This window comes from Amia ocellicauda, chromosome 9, assembly GCF_036373705.1.
Source record: "Amia ocellicauda isolate fAmiCal2 chromosome 9, fAmiCal2.hap1, whole genome shotgun sequence".
NCBI lineage: Eukaryota > Metazoa > Chordata > Actinopteri > Amiiformes > Amiidae > Amia > Amia ocellicauda.
Window position 1 is genome coordinate 17,896,231 of NC_089858.1, and position 19,275 is coordinate 17,915,505.

At 43.6% G+C, this 19,275-nt stretch overlaps 2 protein-coding genes across 3 annotated transcripts; both read left to right on the forward strand.

Moving 5' to 3' along the window:
• The first annotated feature begins 294 nt into the window (after nt 1-294).
• thap11 (THAP domain containing 11) lies at nt 295-4,467 on the forward strand. Its single transcript, XM_066713561.1, has one exon. It carries the CDS (start codon nt 434-436, stop codon nt 1,268-1,270), a length of 837 nt encoding a protein of 278 aa, XP_066569658.1. The 5' UTR covers nt 295-433; the 3' UTR covers nt 1,271-4,467.
• Nucleotides 4,468-6,629: 2,162 nt separating this feature from the next.
• On the forward strand, nt 6,630-19,172 carry nutf2 (nuclear transport factor 2). Of its 2 annotated transcripts, XR_010819995.1 has the most exons (6): nt 6,630-6,730; nt 11,495-11,616; nt 13,692-13,763; nt 14,222-14,320; nt 16,749-18,215; nt 18,734-19,172. XR_010819995.1 is itself a non-coding variant. In XM_066713562.1 (5 exons), exons 2-5 carry the CDS (start codon nt 11,518-11,520, stop codon nt 16,860-16,862), a joined length of 384 nt encoding a protein of 127 aa, XP_066569659.1. In that variant the 5' UTR covers nt 6,630-6,730; nt 11,495-11,517; the 3' UTR covers nt 16,863-19,172. The 2 variants fall into 2 exon arrangements, 1 of the variants encoding a protein (XP_066569659.1); XM_066713562.1 differs by having other exon boundaries at nt 16,749-19,172.
• The last annotated feature ends 103 nt before the right edge of the window (nt 19,173-19,275 follow it).

A 19,275-nucleotide genomic window follows, 5' to 3' on the forward strand; every position in this document is an offset into this window, starting at 1 on the left:
TATAACATCTCTTCAATATAATAATACAAACACTTCTTAACTCATCCAGTTTTATGTCTTTGTACAAATGTATTAAATTGCTTGAGTTTCTCTCATACAAAGCCTGCATTTTATACAGAAGCTGTATATATAACTTCTACACCTAAATTCTAAATTCTATATTGCGTTTTCGTGTAGTTCATATATATGCAACATTTGTGCATGAGTGGATGCTTGATTTTTATGCTTTTGAAAGATGCACCCAGGGCTTGGAAACCCGACCGCTTTGATCGCTTCAGCAGCAAAACCGGAAGTAGTTAGCATTGTGGGATCTGTAGTTCCGCTGTGGAGCTGCTGGGCTCGATAACAACGCGCGGAGGAGCAAAACAAAACTCAAATCAAAGACAAAACTTTCCCCGCAATATAAAAATAGCGCCGAGGTCTCCCAGTAAGCATGCCCGGGTTCACCTGCTGCGTCCCTGGCTGCTACAACAACTCGCACCGGGACCGGGAGCTGAGATTCTACACCTTTCCCAAGGATCCCGTACAGAGAGAGATTTGGCTGAAGAACATCTCCCGGGCCGGGGTGAGCGGCTGCTTCAGCACCTTCCAGCCCACCACCGGCCACCGGGTCTGCAGCATCCACTTCCCCGGCGGCAGGAAGACGTACAGCATTCGGGTGCCCACCCTGTTCCCGCTGCGGGGCGTCAACGAGAGGAAGACCCGGCGAGGGAGGAACAAGAAAGTCTCCGCTGTTTACCCCTCAGCCGTCGCTCCTGTTGCTGCCACCGTCGATGCGACTACCGTGTGCCCCCCGGCCGGAGTGGCCCCGGAGGACGCGGGCGGCAACGCAGAAGACGCCGGGAACGGGGCGCGGAAAGAGCCCGGCGCCCTGGACGTGAAGCCCATCGACCTGACCGTGCAGCCCGACGGCTCTTGCTTGCCCATCGCCGCGTCCGGCTCCCCAGCGCTCCCCGGACCCGAGCAGCACACGGCAGGGGCCACCAGCTCGGCCACCGTCCCGCAGCCGCTGCCGCTGTCCAAGATCGACCTCGTCTCCCTCGGCGCGTCCGACCACTCGTACTCGCTCTCCTCCGGCACCACGTCGGCGGAGCTGCTGAAGAAGCTCAACGAGCAGAGGGACATCATCGCGCTGATGGAGGTCAAGATGAAGGAGATGAAGTCCACCATCCGGCAGCTGAAAGTGACCGAGGCGAAGCTGAGAGAAGAAGTCAGAGACAGAGACAGGATGCTGTCCAGCTCGGTGATACGCAAGAAGCACGGCATGTAGCTCTGACCCCGGAGGACAGAACCGCGAAGCAGACAGGAGTAAGATCAGTCGAGATGGGACGTTGAGAAGAAAAACCTTTTATAAAGGATACCAGCCCTCCTCCAAAAAAGTGAAGCTTTTGTACAAATGGATAAAAACGTGTATCATAGTTTAAAACGAACTTTGCAACAATTGATTTCTTTTTTAAACGTCTTTACTAATGCTAACTAGGTGTAACTTGTTACATGATAAAATAGCCATGACGGTAACAGCGTTTGGTTGCATTCTTGTGCACAAACCTGCCCGCAGCAGAGCAATGGATGCTCTTATTTCTCCCCTTCTTGGCGGCTTTTCTCTTGGTCTAGGTTGTACCCGTATGAGCCGGTGAAAGACAAACTGTCGATGGAGACTGGGCAACCACGAAACCCAATGAATCTGCATTTTGATTGCCTGCAAGAGTCCGCTTTGCCACGACACATTTAGTGCACATCCATGCACACGTCTGTGTTGAAGGATGTAAATGCTTCTCGGAAATGTGTATTATTTGTATTATTGGTTTTGCATACCACGATGCAATAACGAAATAGTCTGCCCGGCGTGTAGTTGTTGAGGCAATAGGAATCCAAAGACCGAGTCAGATCAATTGTGATCTCCTACATTTCAGTACATACTGTCAGTCTGTGGCCCATTCATTTAGTCGTCATGTTTGCGTTCATGTGTGGCGTTTCCTGTCATGGTAAAGCTGTGAGCAGTGTTGTTTTGATCCGAAATGTGTGTTCTTAATTGCATTATGAATTTCACTGAAATCAGGATTTTTTTTTTTTTAATAAAACCCAAAGTTCTGAAACAACACCTACCGAAAGATGTCTGTACTAAATCCTGTTGTTTAGTATTGTGTTTGATGCTTTTGTGGGGAGGTTAGTAATTGTGAAGGAACAGTTGAGTTTGGCCAAAAGCTGAAAGATTTGCCTATGTGCTTTAGGGAGCTTGATTAATGGGGGAGAGAAAACCTGTGATTGGCTTCAGCAGAGCAAAACCCTGAACTTTAATTGCCAATGGAAGAAACATAGCTGGGGCTGTAATGTGCACAGACACCGGCTCCAACAGGGGCTGGGATCTGTCCTGCAGGTGGTGCAGGGTGGAGATGGTACCTGGGCAGGTGCCTCCGGAGTGCATGCTTGTGTCTCAGTAGGGCAACAAGTACAGAAAACAAAACTTTAGGCTGAACATTTCGGTCTCCTTGCGTTAGACCATGAGAGATGTTTAATCCTGCAGAACATGGTCGGATGGGTCAAAATCAGGTGATTTGTAAAGCTGGTCTTTCTTTATTTCTTTGCATCCTAAGGAGTGAATGTGCACATATACCAAACTGACTGGGCTTGGTGAGCGAGTCACCGGTGTGCAGAGTGACATGCCTTTGATTTTTCAGTTTAAATCTTCGCAGGTAGAAGAGTTTTTTTTTTTTTTCCTTCTTTATAAATATACAACTTGTGAGTTATAATTCCGGTGGAATCACTATCAACATGTCTGCTTGCATTTTAAGAGTGGTGTGTCCTTGGGGGTGATGTGAGTCTGAAGGCTTTTGCTAGACTCTAGACTCACCCTGGTTTTGTTGGACATAGAAATGTGCAGCTGAAAAGAAGGTAATGCATTGTCATCCTTTTTTAAAGCTTTAATCAGAAATCAGTGGTGTTAATTTCCAAGCACAGAGTGCTTGTTTCTAAGGGAAATAAAAAGGGACCAGACTTTATGATCAGCCTGTAGTGTGGTGGCAAACCTCACATTGTACACGCGGCAGAGACACACTCATCTTACATCATAAATGTGTTTGCTTTTCATTAGGAATTCAGTGTTATCTGTATGATTTTTTTGAAATATACAGTTTCTGGGTTTGTGACATTGTGTTAAAACATCATTACCTTTGTTTGCTCTTTTAGTTTGCTCTTCCTTGATTAGGCCCAATGTGAATAATGGTGAAAGACAGTGTTGTCTAGACTGGGTGTCCTTTGGAATATTTTAATGTGTCCTTTGAAAGAAATCTGCAGATAAACCAACATGCACAATAAACAGTAAATAAATCAAACAATGTACATTTGTTCATATAATTAAAGCTTATTTATGCTTTATGTAGGTATGTATAGTTGTTTGACAACAGTAAGTGTACTGTGCATTCATTGTATTGCCAGGGTGCTTATACTGTATTGAGAGGTGGCTTAAGAAACCGCTCTCCCTGGCTTTAGCAGTAAGGTTGATGGATTGTAAGCCCAGATGCAGTTACTGAATCAGATTCACAGCCGGATGTAAAATCTACCCAGAGGCTTTTCCCAATCTTCCCTGATTTAGATCATTCTAAGTGGAATTTAATCCACCTTCAGTACCCTCCAGCAGCCTGGGAAGACGGGGCTGGGCTGAGAGTCTCCAGCAATAGGGCCATTTTGTTGTAATGTGGTCGTGCAACCTGGGATGGATTGTAGCGGCTAGCAGCTTCTAGACCTCAGTGACCCAAGCGATGAGACGTGCTGTGCCAGTAAACTCATAGTGCCTTAAGGTTTGTTCCCTCCGCTGTTGCACAATGCCCTGAGGTGTTCCTACACAGTCACTTGTTTTGGAGGCACAGCAAATTAAAAACAACATTCACCCTCTGCAGTGCAGCTGGTCCAGTTATACAGTATTGGGTGAACGTTGGATAAGGGTGCTGGCCTGGTAGGAGGAAAGGGGAGGTTGGTGGGGTGATGTAAACATTTTCTTTTTTTACTAATCTGTTTAGAATAAAGTTTGGACATAATGATGTGATTACCAATAATGTGAGAATTTATTCAAAGATGAAAACAGATTAATTGGACATGCAGAGACCATTGCTGTGCATGGCAGCAGTCTGAAGACCAGCTTCCTCCCCTGATGCTGGACACAAGGACAGTGGAGCTCAAGCACTGTTGGGGAGCGGGACCTCTCTGATGTCCCACTGGGCAGGACTGAGACAAGGCAGCAGCTCAATAGCACAGTCACACCCGAGCCACGAAGGAACTTGAGCCCAAAATGGAAAAGTCTGCAGATTTCACATTCTTAAAAAACACAACAACAACAACAAAAAAACAGGGAACAAATATGAACTGTACTGAGCTGTAACTGGCAAAATAATTAAATAACTAAATAATTGTTTTTTGTTGAGGCCAATAAACTTTTTTTTCTCAATAAAAAATGCCTTTGTTTTGGCAGTGTTTGATTCTTTGTGTCAACCTCCTTTTCCAAGATTCCCTGCGTCTTATATCTTATTTGTAACCAGCAGGGGGCAGTCTATCCACAACAGCCCTAATTAGATCTGGAGCAAAGTGTCTAAAATCGCTTGCTTCGGCATTGAAACTTCTAAAAAAAAAATAGCATCTTGGAAAAAGAATGATTAAAGTTTTAAAATAAAAGTGCAATGGCAGAGCATGTGATGGTCAAAAGAAGTTTGTTTGAAATCGTTGACCTATAAATGTGATAAAATACAAAAGTTATTGTGTGTAGCTGGGGGTTGAACTGACTGATTCAATGTTAGTAGTTGAAATCAGATTTTAAAGAAAGGTCTGTGTGGTTTGGATCAACCTAATTCCTTTATTTTGATTAGTCAAGTCAATTTTCAATGAGCTTTTATGACATGGCATGTTTTCCATGGTGAGCACATTCTCAGGTTTCCTGGGCCTGAACTGAAATCAAAACTTCAACCCAGCCGCCAAGTTCTAATTCCAAATGCAGGACTCGATGGAAGCTATATATTTGCCAGAAGCTTCTTGCTTCAACCCAGCAGCCATCGACTACTCCTTTTGGAAAGTGTTGCTGATATGTAATGTTATAACATTCCTTGGTTTCTCTTAGACTTTTTTATGCCCCCCACTAGCCCTGAGCTCACAAGACACATGCAAAGACCTATTGCAATATCCTCTAGATTCTAGAAGAAGGAAATGAGGAACAGGTCGATACAGATTAATTCTCTAAGTATAACTCCTTTTGGGAAAACTCAGGAGTGACATTTGCATGCATTATTTGATCTATATTTAAAAAATAAATGCTTATTTCTGGAATATATCCACCAGTCATTCGATTTTCCCAAATGCTGCATTTAACTGTCATTTCCTGATCCATTTTTCCTTGTCAGGTTGGGACAGGACATGAGTTGTGTACATTTACACAGACTAAACCACATTCTTTCATTGCTGTATTAATGTGATGATTTCCTTCAAAGAGCAGGAAGATTATGGGGAGTAACAGTCAACTGTATTAAGCAGTTACCCAGAATTCTCCTCTGACTGTCAGTCATATGCCAATTTAAACACCACTTACAGAAATTAGTGTTATTTTGCATACATAAAAAAAAATCTCAGAAGTGAGTATCCAGCTTAAAAAGAAGAACAGTTTGTAAAAAGCCATAAAATCCTGCATATGTCAAGGTGTTGGAAGTCCCTCTGCTTTCCCCATCGAACCCAATCTCAAGGTAACCCTAACCCTACCCGAAACCCCAGCCCTAGTCTGAACCCTGAAAATGAAGTTCTAGTGTAAAAGCAACATTAACTAGTCACAATTTTACTCAGAAACATTCTTCTGGTACCTGTAAGAGTGAGTGGGTTTAGTATACTCTGCCTGAAGTGGGAGGAGGGTTATTAAGATGCCTACCCATTGTTAGCCCAAACAATAGCCTGAACCCCATCCTTAACCCACACCACAATCTGCTGTTGAATCCATCGTGTAACCCAGAAAACCAGGGTAAATACAGACCCAAACACAATGGAAGCCAACCCCAACCAGCTACCCCTAGCTCTAGCCCAACCCTTATGACAGCAATTAATTTGTCAGGGGGAGGCAAGTTAATCATAAATCTAAATTGTAAACACCTACAAATTAAGTCAATGTAAATCACTTTTCAATAGACAGACCTCTATTATTCTGCAATTCCTGGAGATTCCAGGATAATACATGAATAAATAAATAAATAAATAAATAAATAAATAAATGGAAGATTCTTCAGATTAAACAAATGCACTCTAATTGGACTACTCTGTGCAATATGAATCCCAGTCTTCTTGCAGAGCACAGGCCCTCAGAAAAGATCACATGTCCCTACGCTCCAGGATAAACACCTGTTTCTTCTCATCTATGTCTGCTTCTCTCACCTTTTGTTCATTTGCTTTGTCTTAAAACCTTATCCCCTAATCCCGGGAGAACTCTTAAAGGGGTACACACAAACAAATTGGCACGAACACGTGTTTCCCCAAGACTTCTGGGCCTTGCAGTCCTGGGCAACTCGGCCGAGTGTGCTAAATGAAAATACATAAACAATGCACAATCCCAGGCCTTGTGCTCCACGCCGACCCAAAACTACACTTCCCGGCGTGCAGCAGGAGTAGCAGCACGGTCTGAGCATGCGCCGACAGGGAGGCGGACCGACTCAGCCGCGCTTGGTGATCGCCATAACTGGGATACAGGGGTAACTGGAGTGGGTGCTCGGTAAGTTGTTGTCAGTAACTCATATAAGACATTGCGGGGCTCTTATTAAAAATGCAATAGCCGAGAGGCCGGAACATGAATCTCTGAGCCTGGGTGGCCCTGTTGTTTTCCACGGAGAGTGTTTCAGATGTGTTTTTTTGTCAGGCAGTGCTTCGGCAGAAGTGCTTAGACACGCCTATGTTGTGAGAGGGACTTTACACTCGTCCGAGGGCCCCGCGGTGGTACAGTGCACTCCGGGAGCCCGCACGGACGGGGGTATTTTTAGTAAGCAATGCATGCCATTGCACGTGTTTGCTGGGGTTGAAATGTCTTCATCTTCCCCGGCAAATCTCGTTCATTCGACTTTTCATTTCTCTTCCCTGTTTTTCCAGTATAATCATTATTATCCCGTAAAAGAAGCGAGTGATTGATATGCTAGTATTATGAAGGCTGTGTCTTAACGTAGCTGGAGCAGGACATTCTCCATGTCTCCATGTCCCCCCCTCTTTTAACACAGTATGTTGGTACGGTGGGAACCTGGTTCAATAAGGCGGAGACACCGGGGGCAAAGTGACAGGTTTCCAGCGGCGGACTGCGTTGGACGTCACGCACCCAGTCAGTAGATCTTGCTCGAACTAGTTGTAGTAGTGCAGTACACACCCATTACAGTGCATGCGTTACTCTACGTTTTAGCATGAGCGATGCTGCTCTTTCCATGTAGCGTGTGCTTCAATCTCAAAGGCACTTGTGTGTGTGTGTGTATTAAGGGCTCATAATACAGAAACCCGAAAATAATCATAGACAAGGTCGGGTTAGGTATGTCCCGGCAGATCCATAGAGGTGAATGGACGGCTGTACCGGTTAGAGATCAATAATCGCCGACGTCTGTCCATCGGGACATGCTTCTGCACAACACGGATGCAATATTTCTTGTAATATGCCAGGCGATGGGACTCCTGGTCTCACTCAGCTGTTTTGAAACTTAAGTTCTAACGCAGTCTGATGTGTTGCTGCATTTCTACTTTGAAAATAACTTAACTTTCAACTGCAGCACATGAATTTGTTCTCCGGGGGGGAAAAAAACATCTGAGACAAGACACAGATCTGAAGTGACACGGTGTGGACGGCAGTGCTGAGGTGGTAGCCTTGACAGAAGATGGTTTCTTTGAGTCTTACTACAGCCGGGACTCTGCGAAACTAAACGAAAGGTTTTGCTCTTCATGCAAAATGTGAAATCCGAGGAGAGAACATTGCTCCTGGTTTCTCCTTCTGGCTCTGTGCTCATTGCCCGGCGTGGGCATTAGCCTCCCATATCAGCCCTGGCTGCTGTTTTAGTGATGCCAAACTGGTGGTGTTCTCCCTATTTCCTTTCTCTCAAGGCCAATTTCCCACAACACCTCTCTGCTGGTTGGAGAATGGGCCAATGGGTTCTTGCAGGTTAGGGGCCTGTCCTGTAGAAGAGAAGGGCACTGTGTTATGCTGCAGTCCCACGTCTGGAGTTCAAGCGACAGATTTCAAAGTTAGTTGTAATAAGATTCATTTAAGAGCTTAACTAAGTTTTAAAAGTGTGTGTGTGCATGTTTGGACTGTTGTCACAAGCCACACAGGAACAAGCTTTGACACTTGTGTTAAATCAGAAATGCATCTCCCCACAAAGGAAATGTAAGCATACAAAAACATTTATTCTCCTCCTGCCTGGAAAAAAAACCTCCACAACAAAATGCTGATTATGCTTTAAATGAAATCAATAATAATTTTTAAAAAAATCTGTTTTTAGGAGTTCATGGACCCCAATGACTTTCTTCTTCATGCACACCTGCGAAATACCTGTCAGATGAGCCATTTGACTTTCTTAAGAGTGATACCTATTTGGGATGCTGGGGATGGGGGAGAGAAAATTGTCCATCATGAATGCTGATTGTTTTTTATTGCAGCAGAGAAGACCAATCGTAACATCTCCCTCCATTGTGTGCCATAGTGTGCAACAACTATGCTACTGCACTGGGAGGCTGTTGAAGTGTTGGGAAGCTCCCACCACTCCCTATAGCTATGTGTGTTTTTTTTTTTTTTCCCTTTTCACATGTTCAAAATAACTGACTCTGCAAAGTCCCCTCTCCACGCCTAGCCAGCTCACTCTGTCTGGCATGCCCCCCCTTTCCTGCAGCCACATAGCAGTGAGTGTGACTGGTGTAATTGCTGCACACACCCCTAGGAGAGAGCGCTGTGTGGACACGCTAGTCAGAGCCTGAGCCTTGTTCAAATCCTGTTTTCAGACAGCCAGTTGAACTGAACTGTGATAAACCGCTGTCATTGCGTAAACTGCAGCCTGTCTTTCATTTGCTTGCCTATGTAAAAGTCGAAAGAGACTGAAGATGACCCCCTTGTTTGGTGTCATGTGGGTGACAGCAGGGAGATCAGGTGCTCTTCAGAAGTGTTAAACCTGTCTCTCTTTCGGGTCCCGTGGGAACACTGGAGTTCCAGAGGAGTTTCCGCCAGTCATCAGAAACTACGTTCATTTTGTTCTAGTGACCGTCTCAATCACACACCTGCCCACACTGCACAGATTCCACAGTGAACAGCAAGCAATCAATTACACGAATTGTGTGTTAAAGATAAAATAACAGATGCAGGTGTAACTGCAATAACCATTATGAAGTGAATACTGAAGGTAGAATTTTAACAAACTGTTTTTTGTTAGACTAAATATATCGGTCCCAAAATGTTTGAAAATCAGTTTGAATCAGTCCTGGTCTCTCTCTGTCTTCATGCTGAAAAAGCAGGGACACGAACGATGAAAAAGGCTGAGGTTAATTGCTTTTGTTCAGACTGCCGGTCAAACAGCTGGCTACCTTGTGGAATTAAGACTGTGGAATACCCTAGATTTGAATTCTCAGATTAACCCTCGGCAGTACAGGGCCGAGCATCAGGGGATACAGGGGAGCATGCTTCACTCTCTGCTGGAGCTAATTACATGTGTCACTGGGTTCAGATTGGGGGGTCATTACTGTAGCTGTTTCAGCCAGCAGACCCGCTTGGAATGTTGGTTGGGGGGCGTGAAGGACTGCCCTCCTCAGCTCCACAGCGTCACGTGTGCCTGTTCGGCAGGGGGAGAAGCAGCAGCTGGCAAGGCCCCATTCCGACCTCCCCTTAAGCAACCCCGTCTTTCATATTGCTTCATTATTTATTTGTTTGTTTGTTTATTTATTGATTAATTTCTGATTTCATCACCTATTTTCGAACGGTTAATAAAAACACGGCTTTGCAAGTACAAGTCTGGAAGTTAAAAACAACCCAGACTGAACACTCCCATATTTAAACAGTTAAGACAGAGATGTGTGTTGATTTTGTCCAGAATGTGTCTTCAGATATTCAAATAAGGTCTGTCTCATACAATCTCAGTATCCATTCATATGCAAAGGCAAGTTGCTTCAGATTGGTTGTGTACAACTTGGACGTTCCTTTAGTGACTTTTAAAAGTGCTTCGACCTCACTATGGGTAACGCTGCCTGTTGCCTATTTTCGGAAATAGTCAAAATGGTAATCATTTGTTATTTGCTTTAACTGTGATTGTCCTGTGGTATCAATCTGTCATCTGCTGCAAACTTCCGCTCTCCTCTGGGCTGATAATTGGCATGCAGTGAGTTACATTCAGTATGGCCGCTGATGCTTCAGACTTGCCTGTTATCCCACTTGGGGAGAAACCACAAAATATTGAGCATTTTCTTCAGTGTTGGTGTGGGTGGGTTGGATTTGTTTCTTGTTTTTTCAGTAGAATACCAAATGTGAGACTGTCTGCTAGTAAGATTCATCTCCCAGAAGGTACAGGTCACCGGTACAGACTGTTCTTTAAATGAGAAGAACAGATCTGCTTTCTGATTACACTATGTAACACAACTTTTGCCTCAAAAGTAGAGAAAATGGCTATTATTCCCCACAACCTTGCTTTTGTGACCCGGACAGTGATATTTTTAAATGTAACTATTTCCAATGAGAAAACGGGCGAATGTGTGTCTTTTCGTTCACATAAAGTCAGAAAAAACAACATGAATCCAAATTAACATGTATTTATACTAAAGTAATACAAAAATGACTACAAAAGATTAAGAAGTGAGTAGTTTTTCGAGACTTATGATTATACAGCAATAATTACATTTCAAAATATCACTGTCCTTGTCACAAAAGCAAAGTTTGTGGGGCATAGACATTTTTTCTATACTTTTGAGGCATAAGTAATTAGGAACACTTACTACCCAGGAACAACAACAACAACAGAAATTGTTACACGGTGTTATACAGTATGGAGAGAAGATCTATGCAACATGTTCTTTTAATATTTTTCTGGGGTTCCCCCCCCAACCCCTGACTGAGTGTGATGGGGGGAATTGTATGCATTTATTTTAGTGGTTTGAAAATATACTAGTGTTATGTATTTGTGGCGTCTATGCACTGTGACTGATGAGAAGAAGCCCGCCTGCCGTTTAAATAGAAACAAACCCCCCCAGAGAGGACTTCAAGCTATTTTTACTTAACGTATGTACTACATACCTTCAGCAAAATGGCTTGCATATAATCACATTATATCCAGAATGCTCACAATTCCCTAAATAGAATGTCCCTAGGAATGTCTGTCGGAAGTGGAGCGATTAAGGTTTAAAAGGGAGAAGACCCACATTTAACCACAATCTTTGCTTCAAGAACCTGTTTCCAGTAACCAGGAGGTGTCTCCCACACTGCAGCGGTTGCTGTTGATGTTGCATTAACTCTCTGTTTTTTGTCTCTCTGCAGTGCCTGTTGCTGGGTGATTCAGAATGGGTGACAAGCCAATCTGGGAGCAGATAGGATCCAGCTATGTGCAGCACTATTATCAATTGTTTGACACAGACAGGACCCAACTAGGAGCAATATACGTGAGTTGCAGCACCCTTGCCATTATACAATCCACTGTCCCCTGGCTTTTCATTCACAACTGAAACAACAGTGATAACACTAACCAACAGCACCAACAACCAAAAACGACCCCACAGTGTTTTAGAGATTGCTTCTGATAACTTTGACAGAAACTCACAAAGCCACGTGTGATCAGTCTTGGCTTTAACTTTGGAAAATACATCAATTTTATTTAAATAATATGTATCAGAACAAAATTTTACAGAGAAGTATTGGAATTTAATCCATAAGTTTCGTTTAAGGAGTAATTATGTCTTGGGGAATGGTCCAAAAACTTTGCTCACTAAAGGATTATTAGAAGATTTTTTATGTAAATAAAAAAGTCAGGGCAATGAAAGTCTCTACTGGCATTCAGCTGTAATTTATTTTGACGTATTTCAGTGGTATCGACCATCTTGTATGTGGTTATTATCATCCTGTCTCCCCTGCAAGATGGCAAACATATATGTAACGTGTGCAGGTCAGAGCCACCTACTCGATTCGAATCGTGCCAACACGGGTGCTCCTCTGAGCGCTCAGCTCCCCACATCTCCACCAAGTAAAGGAAATGATAAATGCGCTACACCAAACGACGGGTCTCCCAATTTCGGGAGTTTTATACACTCTACTGATTTCACAGAGGGGTTATATTACTGTGACATACTCATGTACACAATGAGCCTGCTTCATATACCCTGCATTGAAAAGACCATCACCGCCTGTAAATTAATCATCACTGTTAAATAACTTCTGCTTGCTGATGCTATTGTAAGAGGGGCAGTATCTTTAGAGTTGCAGAGAGAAACATATACTGATTATGAAAGTTGCGAGATGAATGTCTTCTTTCCTGTTGGCTTATTCATGGTTGTCGGACCAGCAAATGGCACCAGCTTACTCCAGATGTGAGGCATTCAGAGCAAACTTAGCCTGCCTCTGTTTCTCGCCATGCATCTCTGTGCGCTTGGTTGGTCTTATAGCTGGTGTTGGGCATATTGGCGTCCATATGGTATGAGCTGTTGGCCCAGCTCTTAAGTGTGTCTCTGAGTGTCCTCAAGGAAGAAAGTGCTCTGTGTGCATTCTGTTTCCAAGGACTGCACTTTCCCATACAGTGTGAATCTGCACAGCTCCTGAAGCAGAATGACTGAAGACTGCATTTCAATTGGGGAAAAAATTCTGGCAGTACGGAATGCAAATATCTTGATTTGCTTATCCTCAAAGTGTGTATATATATATATATATATACGTATGTTTGTATTTATTTTTTTTGTTTCCTAATTCATAGACTTTTTTTTGTCTCTTGTTACAGGTAGAATATGCTGTCTGAAACAGTGGAGTAGTGCATTAGCTTTTCTTGTGTTTGTATGAATAAAACACTCGTTTTATTAGAGCCTCTCACAAAGGCCTGGGGGAGGGGGGTGGGGCGCGTTGCACCATTCGCTTTCACATTCATGTTTGCACCCTTATCCTAGTCTGTCAAAATTTAAAAAAAACAAATTTAGCACAGTGCAGATAGGTATTAATCCAGCGCAAGGCATTCTGCTGATGCACATTCCCAAGAAATTGTTTTGAATTTGAAAATCAAATAAAAATGCAAATTTCACAAAAGTGCTTTTCATCAGAACATCTGAAGTTCATGTAACTGGAGGAAGAAAAAAAAAAAAAGTCAGTAATGTCTTCATAAAAAATAATGTACAGAATTGCTGGTGGACCCCTCTTACCTTTTTTGCTTAATGTAGGAACCCAGATAAAGCATTCATTACTATTCATTCTGTGACGCATCTTTGCATCAGACTTTAGTGTTGTATTTTCTTTTTTCTTTCCACCAGTGAAGTCCTTATTCCCTTTTTTCTTTATGGACAATCTAGACATTGTTAGCCAACTGCCTGGCACATGGGGGCAGTACAGTGGCATACACTGTGTGGTTTTCCTTAACTCTCTCTCTCCCCCCTCTCTCCCTCTGTCAGGGTGCACACGACTCTGCTGTTTTGAGTGTGTCCTGCTTCTCTGTGCACCATGCTGCACCACATTCAACCCCCTTGTTCTCCATCTCTTTCAGATTGACGCATCATGCCTTACCTGGGAAGGACAGCAATTCCAAGGAAAAGCAGCTATTGTTGAGAAACTGTCTGTAAGTGTGTGGGGGGGAAAGGGTCGCTTGTGGTATGTGGAGGGTTGGGGGGGTGCTGTATCTGTATCTGAATCAGGCTCAGAGTCCAGAGAATCAGTCCATTGCATCTGCAGTGTTCTTCAAATACTTTTTTAAAAGATAGTGCTCACCCCCATTTCATCAAGGTGAGCCCTTTCTGTCACTCCCCTGCCGATCCTCTGTTGTGAGGACAACGCCTAGTTCCTCCATGGACAGATTGGAGAATTCCCACCGACTTCCTGTCTGTTTAGAGGAGCTTTATTTTTTTTATGAATAATAATACCACATATATATCTACATTTATTACTATTATTTATCATGTTAAAGACAGTATGGCCGTGTGGAGCAGCGTGTCACCACTGACCACTGTCTCTCAAATACTGAACCAGAGTTCCTCCTCATGGTGTCACTGATCTGATCCTTTGTTTGTTTGTTTGCAGAGCCTTCCCTTTCAAAAAATTGCTCACAGCATAACAGCACAAGACCACCAACCCACTCCAGACAGCTGTATATTGAGTATGGTAGTAGGACAACTAAAAGTAAGTTCCCTTGTAGTCATGAATGTCTTATTACAGGCAGGTTCTTGAGGCTTAAGTGCATTTCTGAGGTTTATATATGAAATCTGAACTGCAACCCCGACAGCGCAGTATCCACAGCACAGCAGTCCGACCTCCAGCCTGATCCATAACAGGGCCAGCTTCCGTCGAGCAGAACTAAATGGAGAACTCAATGTAAACAGATATATTTATTTTATTGAAGTTACACAGCTTTCTTCTTTCGTAATATCGTTTGTATATCACCCGTAATCGGACCAGTGCGCAGTGCTGTGTGACTGGTTACGCATTAAGGGTTTGCGTTCCCAGGCTGGAGTTTTCATCTGATGGCTCTGTGAGGGGGAGACAGTGTGTTTGTGGCAGTGGGATCTTCCTGGGGGGGTCCTGTAGGGCCTTTTGCTGTCAGTGAAAAAACGAACGCCACTCCCTAGGGCTTCTAGTTGTATTTAACTCAATGGATAGACTAGGAGCAGTTGAGTATGCATGTATTCGCAAGTTTTGTTTTTTAGCACAGAGAGATGCGTGTGACTTGTCTCTTGCCTTCACTGTGCTCAGACAGACGTTACCTGGGTGCTAGGCCTCCAGCAGCACTTTCTGTTGAGAAGATATAGAGATGCTGGGGTGTGTACCAATGAGGTCATCAGGCAAGCCATCTACAAAATCTAAATGTTCTCCTCCCTCTGTCAGACAGCCCCCCCCCGTGCCCTGCCAGTCAGTGTGAGAACTTGCACACTGTGTGAACTAAATCGATACAGCTGTAATGTAAAAAAAATATATAAATAAATAAAAGACAAGAAAGCAGAATGCTTCTCTAATTGATTTCAGTCAGACAGTCTTCTTTTTGTAAACAGATTTTTCTGTTCATAGCTCCAAGCATGCACGCAACCTGCTCTGGTTTTTAACATTAACTCACCAGGCTGCCGATCTTTGACCTCAGCTGCTTTGGACTCGGCCCGCACCATCCTTCACCCAACTGTGGAGGAGGGTCCTCCTTCCTGATGTCTGATTAAATCTAATAAGTCTCTGAAAACAAGATGGTCACTGAACAGGAGGGACCCACAGATAGTTATTCTTGCATTCCGTTTATTAATTCAGACTGGTACGTCATTTATTTTGATTTGCAATGTGGCTTTGAGTACTTTGAGTGATTTATTATATTTATTTTTAAAGTTGTGTTTCGTGCAGCTCATTTGCCTCAGTGAAGCCAGCGCCCCCCCCCCCCAGCAGTGGCAGGCTCAATGTTACAGACTCCCTCCATTGTGGCATGTGGCCTTGGCTAGCTAACATGTAGAGTGTGACTCCTTTCAGAGCTGGAGGGGCTTGGCATTGTGTGTCATGTCCACCACAGCTGAGGATGAATGGCTCCTGCTCGTGGTGTAAGGGTGACATGAGCCTCGGCTGAAAACATGTTTGAGTGGAATGTGGAGCTGTAATGGGAAGGTTTGGGCTTATCGACAAGCACAGCCCTGGCTTCCAGATCCTCAGCAGTACATGGTTAGGTCCAGATGCTATGCTCTGATGTCTGTTGGCCTCTCTGAGCCTTTTTTAAGCCGCAGAGTCGGTTCACGTCTTGGGCATCTGTGCCAGCTCCTTCAGAAGCTGCTCTTTCTTTGCTGGGGGGATGTCAGCTGACCGCCAAGCACTCTGCTCCAGGTGCTCTGCTGCTCACAGTGGAGTGGACTGTGCATAAACTGGCAGCTGTACTCAGAAACTCAAATCCAGAAACACAGTATAAGTCAGAGCAACATGTTGTGTGGGTTTTGTTTTTTTCTGGAGGGGTGGCGTGGGGGTTTAGCTGGTCTGACTTAGCGTAGTAGGACCTGTTGTGTCGCCCTTTAGAAAAGAGAGACAGACAGCATGGCTTACCTGTCCAAATGGCAGATCTGTTCCTGGGTTCTTCAGTTCTTGGTACCCCAGTTTCAGTGTTGCAGTTCAGTATTAATTTCAGCCTTGCACTGGATGAATTCGAACAGTGTATGGGGGGGGTTTCAGCTGGTTTTGGATGATGGCCAGTAACTGGTCACATTATGTTTCTATGTAATCACTTCAAATGCCAAGGCCGAGCTCCCCAGCTGTCCCTCCCCTCTCCAGTGTGAGCAAGGACACATCATCTGCACAGTGTTCTCCACTCTTGCTAAAGTGATGTCCGCGAGCCTGGTTTTAATGTTGTTTTAGTCTCACTTTATGCACCTGGAACCTGTTTGCTAAATAGTTTGTTTTTTGTTTTTTCACACACATGATGCCTTTGGATGACACATTGAATCTGACCAGCTAGTAACATGAAATTGTGTGAGAGTGTGCCATTACTCCTGTTTGCGCTTTGTTTTCAAAGTCAGCAATTTGCACTCTGTGTCCCACTCCCTCACCTCTCTCTCTCTCTCTCTCTCTCTCTCTCTCTCTCTCTGCTATCTAGGCTGATGATGACCCCATAATGGGATTCCATCAGGTATTCCTCCTGAAGAATATCAACGACGCCTGGGTGTGCACCAATGACATGTTCCGGCTGGCACTGCACAATTTTGGCTAAGGGCTTCAGGATGGGCAAGGGGGAAAGGGAGGGGAAGGGGGTGAGGGTTGACATCCCCCCCCCCCCCCCCCATCCCCTCCCTCTCCCAGTGGTCCTCCCAAAGCCATTCTGACACTCTCTCTCTCTCTCTCTCTCACCCTCTCACCCTCTCTCTTTCTCTCTCACTCGCTCTCGCTCTCTGTTCAACCTCCTTCACCGGAATCCAAATATCTTACACAAGCAAAACAAAACAGACCGAACCGCCATGCAGAACCATGCAAACCTCTGCTCAGACAAGGTGTTTTCCTTCACTGAGTCGCTGCAGTCTGTGGGTACTTTCCTCTTCTATTGTGCATGATGTTTGGAAGCTAGAATGGCCGCACATCACGACGCCAGTAAATACATTTTTTTTTTTTTATTAGGTGGGGGGGCGGGTGGGGGTTTGTTCAGTTTTACTTTTTTAAATTTTATTTTCCGACTTCCACTTCTCTTCTCTGTTGTCTTGTTTTCCCAGTCCAGTGTGTTGTTACCAGCATGCCTTAGAGAATAAAGTACCATCTTTTTTATTTTATTTATTTTATATTTACTCTCCGCATCAATGTACTGACAGGTTGCTTTCTCGATCCAAAGAACCGATACATCGCCTACCTGCAGTCAGGCCCCTGGTTTCCCCCACTCACCTATTTCCCAGGCTGTTACTTATGTCCAGACATTACAGCTGGAGCCAGAATACACAATAAAACCTTGACATTTTCTTATTAATGGAATCTTATTATTTTTCCTACTGTTTTCTGGGTATCTCTGTCTCTGCCTCGTTTTTCTCCCTTTTCTCCTCTTGTTGTTGTTGTTTTATTTTATTTATTTATTAATTTTTGTACTTCCTCCGAAGCAGATCTCGGTGAAATGCATGCATGCTCATCTTCGGACTCTTTTCCCCCTCAGCAGACTCACCTTTCATATCTCAAAGATGTAAGCCATAAATACAGAGAGATGACAATCGACAGATATTCGCCCCACACTGCTCAGTGCTGACAGCTGGATAAAAGACAAACTGAGTTTTTGGTTGCTGTGGGATGCATAGCTATTGCAGAAGAGTGATTTTGCTTTTTTGTTATTACAATTTTTAAAACCAGTTGGGGAAAGAAAGGAAAAAAAAAAAAAAAACACAAGCCCCTTTCATGTGGAGATGTGCATAATGGAGAATGGGCTACCTGTTTCTGTCCAGTACAACAGTTTGTTATAGGTCATCCATCCATCCATCTTTATTCAATAAGTGCTTCATCCAGTACAGGGTCACGGTGAGCTGGAGCCCCCCCTCCCCAATAGGCACAGGGCGCGCAGCTGGGCACACCCTGGACGGGACGCCAGTCTGTGGTATATCATGCATTTATTTATTCTACAAGTCTTTGGCTCATATTTTCTTCTTTATTTTATCTTTTGCCCTTTCCTTGCGCATATTTATTTGTATTGATCACTGCCCCCACAGGAAGGTGACATACAATAGACGGAACAAAAATACAACAGAGATTCCAGGGGTCTGTTTTTCATACCAGTACAGCACCAGATTTGTACAGAATAGTTCAGGATGTTACACTATTATATATTGATAGATATAATTTATAAATGGAGGATGTTTCAAACTTGAGCAGTTCAGTCAAACCTGTTTTTATTGTTTAATTTATGTTTTTAATCCCTGCTAAGATTATGCGCAATGAAGGAAGGAGAGATGCCGCTATCATACTTAGTACTGGTAACTGCCAACATACACTTGGAGAGAAGGTCACTGTAGTACAGGGGGGTAGCGCAAAAGGCATGAGCAGCTGTAATAAACTAGCTTTTTTATTTTTATTTTACACATGGGTTCATTTACCAGTTATTTCCTTTAATTACAGAGAGGACTGTGGCCATAGGCTGGTGAAGGAAGTAGAAGAAATATAGTCAGCCCAATTAAAGTGTTCAAATTTGTTCTGGGAACTTCAACATGACACACAAGCCATTAAATATTACACCACCTGTGCAGGATATGTATCACTGAATTAGGGTTTCTTTACGGATAACCTTTTGGCCTAAGTCTGCGTGTACTGCAATAACAGTGGTGTGATTTTTTTTTTCTTTTTTTTTGGACACAGGAACAACAAAAAACTTAAATAATACAATCTTAATAGGATTCCCTTCTGTATGTACTGTATTTGACATAGCATTAAGACTAACTCTGGCAAAAGTATTCAAGAGGGACACTTTGAAGGCAAGACAAAGTTCTATTTGTTAATGGTCTGTTTGCATACTTGTGTTGGTTTACATTCAGCATGGTTATTAAAATGCTGAAATCAATCCATTGTTATATCTTTTTATTTCACATGTGGGTTGGGATGCAATAAGTCTTCAGCGGGTTGATGCTTATTTGCTTCCCTATGAGATCAGCTTTCAGTTGTGC